At 38.8% G+C, this 6,505-nt stretch overlaps 1 protein-coding gene across 1 annotated transcript in view; it reads left to right on the top strand.

Annotated features, from left to right (window-relative positions):
• The window catches only part of LOC116101206 (vomeronasal type-2 receptor 116-like), a 19,440-nt gene extending 15,844 nt beyond the window's left edge, over positions 1–3,596 (top strand). The window contains exon 4 of the mRNA XM_031384856.1: positions 2,692–3,596. Coding sequence (XP_031240716.1) covers positions 2,692–3,596 — 905 coding nt within the window. The remainder of the gene's footprint in view (positions 1–2,691) is intronic.
• Positions 3,597–6,505: the final 2,909 nt, after the last annotated feature.

The following is a 6,505-nucleotide window of genomic DNA, read 5'->3' as shown; positions in this document are numbered from 1 at the left end:
ATGCCCATGAACATACAAGAAGCCTACAGAACTCCAAATAGACTGGACAAGAAAAGAAATTCCTCCCGCTACATAATAGTCAAAACACCAAATGCAGAAAACAAAGAAAGAATACTAAAAGTAGTAAGGGAAAAAGGTCAAGTAACATATAAAGGCAGGCCTATCAGAATTATGCCAGACTTCTCACCAGAGACTATGAAAGCTAGAAGATCCTGGGCAGTTATCATACAGACCCTATGAGAACACAAATGCCAGGCCAGGCTACTATACCCACCTATTAAAAACAATGAATTTATGAAATTCTTAGTGAAATGGATGGATCTGGAGAATATCATCCTGGTGAATTAACCCAATCACCAAAGAACACATATGGTATGCACTGTCTGATAATTGGTATTAGTCCAGAAGTTCAGAATACAGGAAGTACAACCCATAAACCACAAGAAACTCAAGAAGAAGGAAGACCAAAATGTGGACACTTCATTCCTTCTTAAAGGTGGGAAAAAATACCCATGGAAGGAATTGCAGAGATTTACTATGGAGCAGAGACTGAAGGAAGGACAATCCAGCCTGCTATACCTGAGAGACTGTGACAGTACCTGACTTGTACAGAAGTAGAGGCTCACAGCCATCCATTGAACTGAGTACAGGGTCCCCAATGAAGGAGTTAGAGAAAGGACCAAAGGAGCTGAAGGGTTTGAAGCCCCTTAGGACAAACAGCAATATGAACTAACTGGTACCTTCAGAGCTCCCAGGGACTCAACCACCAACCAAGGACTATACATGGTGGGACTGATTGTTCTGGCAGCATGTGTATAGTAGAGGACTGCAAAGTCGATCATCAATGGAAGGAGAGGCCCTGGGCCCTGTGAAGGTTCTGTGCCCCAGTGTAGGGGAATGCCAGGGCCAATAAGTGGTAGAGGGCGGGGTGGAATGCAGGAGGTGGGGGGAGGCAACAGGGGTTTGTTCTTGTTTTTTGTTTTGTTTTATTTTTTCTTTTTGTGTTTTGGTTTTTGGTTTTTTTTTAACAGGGAAAAAACTTACTTAGTTGAAGTACTTTCTTTCTCTTTTTTTTATTTATTTGTATTAGTTATTTACATGTCATATGTTTTCTCCTTTCCCAGTTTCTCCTCCAAAAAACAAACAAACAAACAAAAAGAACAAGAAGGAATCCCTGTTCTGTTTTTTTAGGGGAAACTGGGAAAGGAGAAATCATATGGCATGTAAATAAAGAAAATATCTAATTAAAAAAAGATACAAATAAAAAACATTAGAAAAAAAGAAATACTTTAGAAAATATAAATGCAGTTTGACAGAATTCTGTACAAGATTTTCCAAACAATTAATGTATTGTACAACTACATATGCATTAGATTTTACTCATAATTTTTGAGAATATTAATTTTAGTCATATTTCATGAATATGTTTGTCCTAAATATGATTATGTACTCCACGTACACATAGAAGCCCATGAAGAACCAAATAAACATCTAATCTACTGGACTAGTTCATGAAACTGCTAGGTACAAAATCTTTGTTCTCTGTAAGATTAATACAGGAGATAAAGGTATTTACAAATTTATGGGAAAATGCTTAGTATGTAATATTCAGAGGGACATGGTCAAAGCCAGATATAATATGCATCCAGGAAGTAGTGGATAAGAGTTGACCCATGATGTTACCATGTGGGGAATTACAGCTTAATAATGGGGTATATTGCTTAACAAAAACCATCTGGGTTCCCACTCTTGCTCACGGACTCCTCTGTTACATTGCTCATTCTGTTTGCAAATACTGATTTCACTCTTGAGTATATTCACAGACACTGAGTCGAATAAGAATGGAGACGAGGAAAGGATGAAAGTGCTCAGCATTCCAAATGAAGAAGGAATCCAGGAGAAGGAAGTTTTGTTTTCTTTCAGTGATAATATTAGTGCATCTCATGAACAATAATGAGAACTTTTGTTTCATTATTCCCAGATGAGGAAAATCTTAGGGCTTATTTCTTTAATACTTTCTACTTTTGAAACACAAACATTGTATTTCCTCTCAATCTTCACCTTCTTCTTATGATTTATGACAGGAATCACTTAAGTTCATTAATGCTATTGCTACTTTTACATGAACACATACATATATACATACACACAGCCTACCTGTTCAATTTAGTGTTGTTTCTATGTCAATGAGTTTGAACTAGTTTATTCTTGGAAGCTATTATAGATCTTATCCCCATAGAAGTCAGAGTCTCAATGTGTCATAGGGAATGAATTAATAAAATAGTCGTTGATACTAGAAAACAGTGAGTGTAGGGTCTTATGTTTATAAAATATTCTTAACCTCATTGAAGTTTATGAATATATCTTCTCTGAATTAAATAATCTACTTGACATTGACATAGAAACAAAAAAATCTTAAATCTTTGCTTTTTGATCACATTATAAATGATATAATCAACAAAGTTAAATAGACAAAGAAATAATTGCTTGGTTTTATTTTCTTAAAATCTTTATGAACACTAAGAATTGAAAGCAATGCTGTGCAGCAATATCCTTCACATTACATTCTCAGCATGAAAGACTGCATTTCAAGGTTACTTTCAAAACCCTTATGTGAAATAATAATCAATAAAATTTCTTATCAATAAAATTTCTAAAGCAACGCTAACTAAACTTTCCTTTGAATATTAGATATGGATCAATGTGTGAATTGTCCAGAATACCAGTATGCCAACATAGAACAGAACAAATGTATTCAGAAAGATGTCACCTTTCTAAGCTATGAAGACCCCTTGGGGATGGCTCTTGCCTTAACGGCCTTCTGTTTCTCTGCGTTCACAGCTATGGTATTTTGGGTCTTTGTGAAGCATCATGACACTCCTATTGTGAAGGCCAATAACAGAATGCTCAGCTATCTATTACTTGTGTCACTCATGTTCTGTTTTCTGTGCTCCTTTTTCTTCATTGGCCATCCTAACAGAGCCACCTGCATCTTACAACAAATCACATTTGGAATTGTATTCACTGTGGCTGTTTCCACAGTCCTGGCCAAAACGGTCACTGTGGTTCTGGCATTTAAAGTCACAGATCCAGGAAAAAGATTGAGAAAGTTCCTTGTATCAGGGACACCCAACTATATCATTCCCATATGTTCCCTATTCCAATGTATTCTGTGTGCAATCTGGCTAGCAGTTTCTCCTCCCTTTGTTGATTTTGATGAACACTCTCAGTATGGCCACATCATCATTGTGTGCAACAAGGGCTCAGTTACTGCATTCTACTGTGTCCTGGGATACTTGGCCTGCTTGGCCCTTGGAAGTTTTACTGTGGCTTTCTTGGCAAAGAATCTGCCTGACACATTCAATGAAGCCAAGTTCTTGACCTTCAGCATGCTAGTGTTCTGCAGTGTCTGGGTCACATTCCTACCTGTCTATCATAGTGCCAAGGGCAAGGTCATGGTTGCTGTGGAGATCTTCTCCATCTTGGCATCCAGTGCAGGGATGCTTGGATGCATCTTTGCACCCAAGATCTACATCATTTTAATGAGACCAGAGAGAAATTCTATCCAAAAGATCAAGGAAAAATCACATTTCTGAACAAATGTTTCAGAAATTCTGTCAAATGTAAAGTTGATACAAATATTGGGTTATGTAGTTCATGTATCTAGTTTTAGAATCACTCTCACTGGTTCCTCTAGTGATGTCTATAATTATAATATCTACTGATCTTGTGTAAATTGCCCATAAAATCTTGTGCTCATTCACTTGCTTCATTTCCTCTGACAGAACTAAAATTCTCAAATTATTGCAAATTTATTCATCAGTGTTTTTTCATGGACATTTCCCCATGGCAACTTTCACTACCATAAGGCAGTTGATAAGGCAGTTGAATCCATGACTTTGTACAGAAAATGAGATCCAGAACATACAGTGCTATACATCTATCAAATCAGACAATCAATCAGAGAAACAAACTAGTTAAATAATCAACAAAGATGAAATCTTAACATATTTTTTGATTTCCAGTAGGAGCACCTACATGACACTATATGGCCTGTTTCTTCAGCTGGTCTTCAAGCTATTGGCCAGTAGTCTAAGGAAGAAATTTTCCTTTTCTACTCTCAAATACCAAAGTATTATATCTAAAAATGGACAAAAGTCAGGGGCCCCTGTGGATAAATTGGGAAAAATTCCAAGAAGCAGAGGAAGAGGGCTACCCATTGGAAGACCAGCAGTCTCAACTAACCTAACAACTCACTAACAACCAAGATGTCTCAGACACTGAGCCTCTAACCAGGCAGCATACACCAGCTGACATGAAGCCCTCAACTAATATGCAGCATAAAGATGCCTGGTCTTGCCTCAGTGAGAGAAGACACATCTAACCTCCAAGAGACTGGGACCCATATGGATTGGGAAGGACTGGGAGTTGGGGAGGTAGGATTTCCTCTTGGAGATGGGGAGGAGGTATGGCTTGAGGAGGAGTCAGGGGACAGACAAGGAGGGGGTAAGTACTGGACTGAAAAAAAGATTAAAGAATGAAAAATAAAAAAGAATAAAATAAAATAACCTTGTATATATATCCACATACTATTTATGCTGTAGTTATCTAAGGGATAGTTAAAACTATTGATATTTGCATAAACCTAATTTTTCTCATAGACTGTCCTTCGTGTGCAGTTCTGACTGAGGTCCTGGACTCAGAAAATTCTGGGAGAATGGAATGGAAAACAGACACTTTGATTATGTTGCTTCCTGGAAAATGTCTTTTCCAAAATGACAATTGAGTATTTTCAACTGCACTAATTCCTTCACATTCAGGAATTCTCATCCCATTATGGGATGCTGAATGGGTCTAAAATGCATCAGATCAACATTAACAAAAACTATCACTTCCCTAAGTTAGTCTTCACAGAAATATGATCATCAGCAATATCCCTTTAAGAAACACATTCTTACCTATGGAAGGAGTTGCAGAGATTAACTATGGAGAAGAGACTGAAGGAAAGGCAAGCCAGCCTAAATATAGCTATCTCCTGAGAGGCTCTGACAGTACCTGGCTAATACAGATGTAGAGGCTCACAGCCATCCATTGAACTGAGTACAGGGTCCTCAATGAAGGAGTTAGAGAAATGACCTATGGAGCTGAGGGGTTTGCAGCCCCTTAGGACAAACAACAATATGAACTAACTAGTACCCTCAGAGCTCCTAAGGTCTCAACCACCAACCAAGGACTGCACATGGATGGGTCTGATTGTTCTGGCAGCATGTGTATAGTAGAGGATTGCAAATTCGATCATTAATAGGAGGAGAGGACCTCGGCCCTGTGAAGGTTCTGTGCCCCAGTGTAGGGGAATGCCAGGGCCAATAAGTGGGAGAGGGTGGGGTGGCAGGCATGGCAAAGGGGGAGGCAATAGGGGTTTGTTTTTGTTGTTTTTGTTTGTTTCTTTGTTTTTTGGAGGGGAAACTGGGAATGGAGAAATTTACATGTAAGTAAAGAAAATATCGAATAAAAAATAAGAAACACATTCTTAATTAACATGAACATTTTACTCATTGAAAATTCATGGAAGATGGTATTGTCACAAAGAAAGATTTAATAGTCAAACTATGGTTTAAAGGAATTCTACAGAAATGTATTCTAATAACTGATCTCCTCTATAATATCATTAATCTATATTAAAATTTTGAGTTCTTATAATATTTACTTATTCTATTTTACATTTATGTATGTGTTCCTATATATTTTTGGGTCACCATGTAAGTGCAGGAGCCTGTGGGGGATGCTGGATGCTAGTTGAATGCTGGAAATCTAGGTTCCAGACCTCTATTGGATTAATGAAGAGGATAAATGATTACTAGTAACATTTAAAAAAAACTTGCTAATGAAGGTACTTAAGACTGTATTCATCACCAGTCTCTCTGGGCTGGTGTCCTGACTGGACCTTGGGTGCAAGCTCTGCAGCCAGGCCCACAACACCCAGAGAAAACTCTACTTCCAGGTGCTCTGACACTCTCAGGATCAGAGGTGAGGAAGACACAACATCTGTCCCAACACTGGGAATAACTGTTACCTGCAGGACCAGGCACACAGGAACTCCACCAGCAGAGTGGCTCAGGTTCCTTCTGGTCTCTCTGGGCTGGTGTCCTGAGCAGACCTTGGGTCCAGGCTCCACAACCAGTCCCATAACACCAAGAGGAAGCTGCTGCACTCCCAGGTGCTCTAACAAGCCCAGGGTCATAGGATCCCAGAATCACAGGATCACAGAGACAGCCTGTCTCTGAGGAGTTCTGATACAACCAGGATCATAGGAAGGACGGACTCCAGTCAGATTTAGCAAGGGCAGGTAGCACTAGAGATATCCAGATGGTGGGGGCAAGCGTTAGAGAATAAACAATGCAAATCAAGGGTACTTCCCATCATCAGAACCCAATTCACCCACCATAGCAAGTCCTGGATACACCATCACACCGGAAACACAAGATTCAGATCTAAAATCACTTAT

This window comes from Mastomys coucha, unplaced genomic scaffold (genome assembly GCF_008632895.1).
Source record: "Mastomys coucha isolate ucsf_1 unplaced genomic scaffold, UCSF_Mcou_1 pScaffold21, whole genome shotgun sequence".
NCBI lineage: Eukaryota > Metazoa > Chordata > Mammalia > Rodentia > Muridae > Mastomys > Mastomys coucha.
Note: the sequence above shows the minus strand (reverse complement) of the source record. Positions and strands in the feature narration are given on the sequence as shown.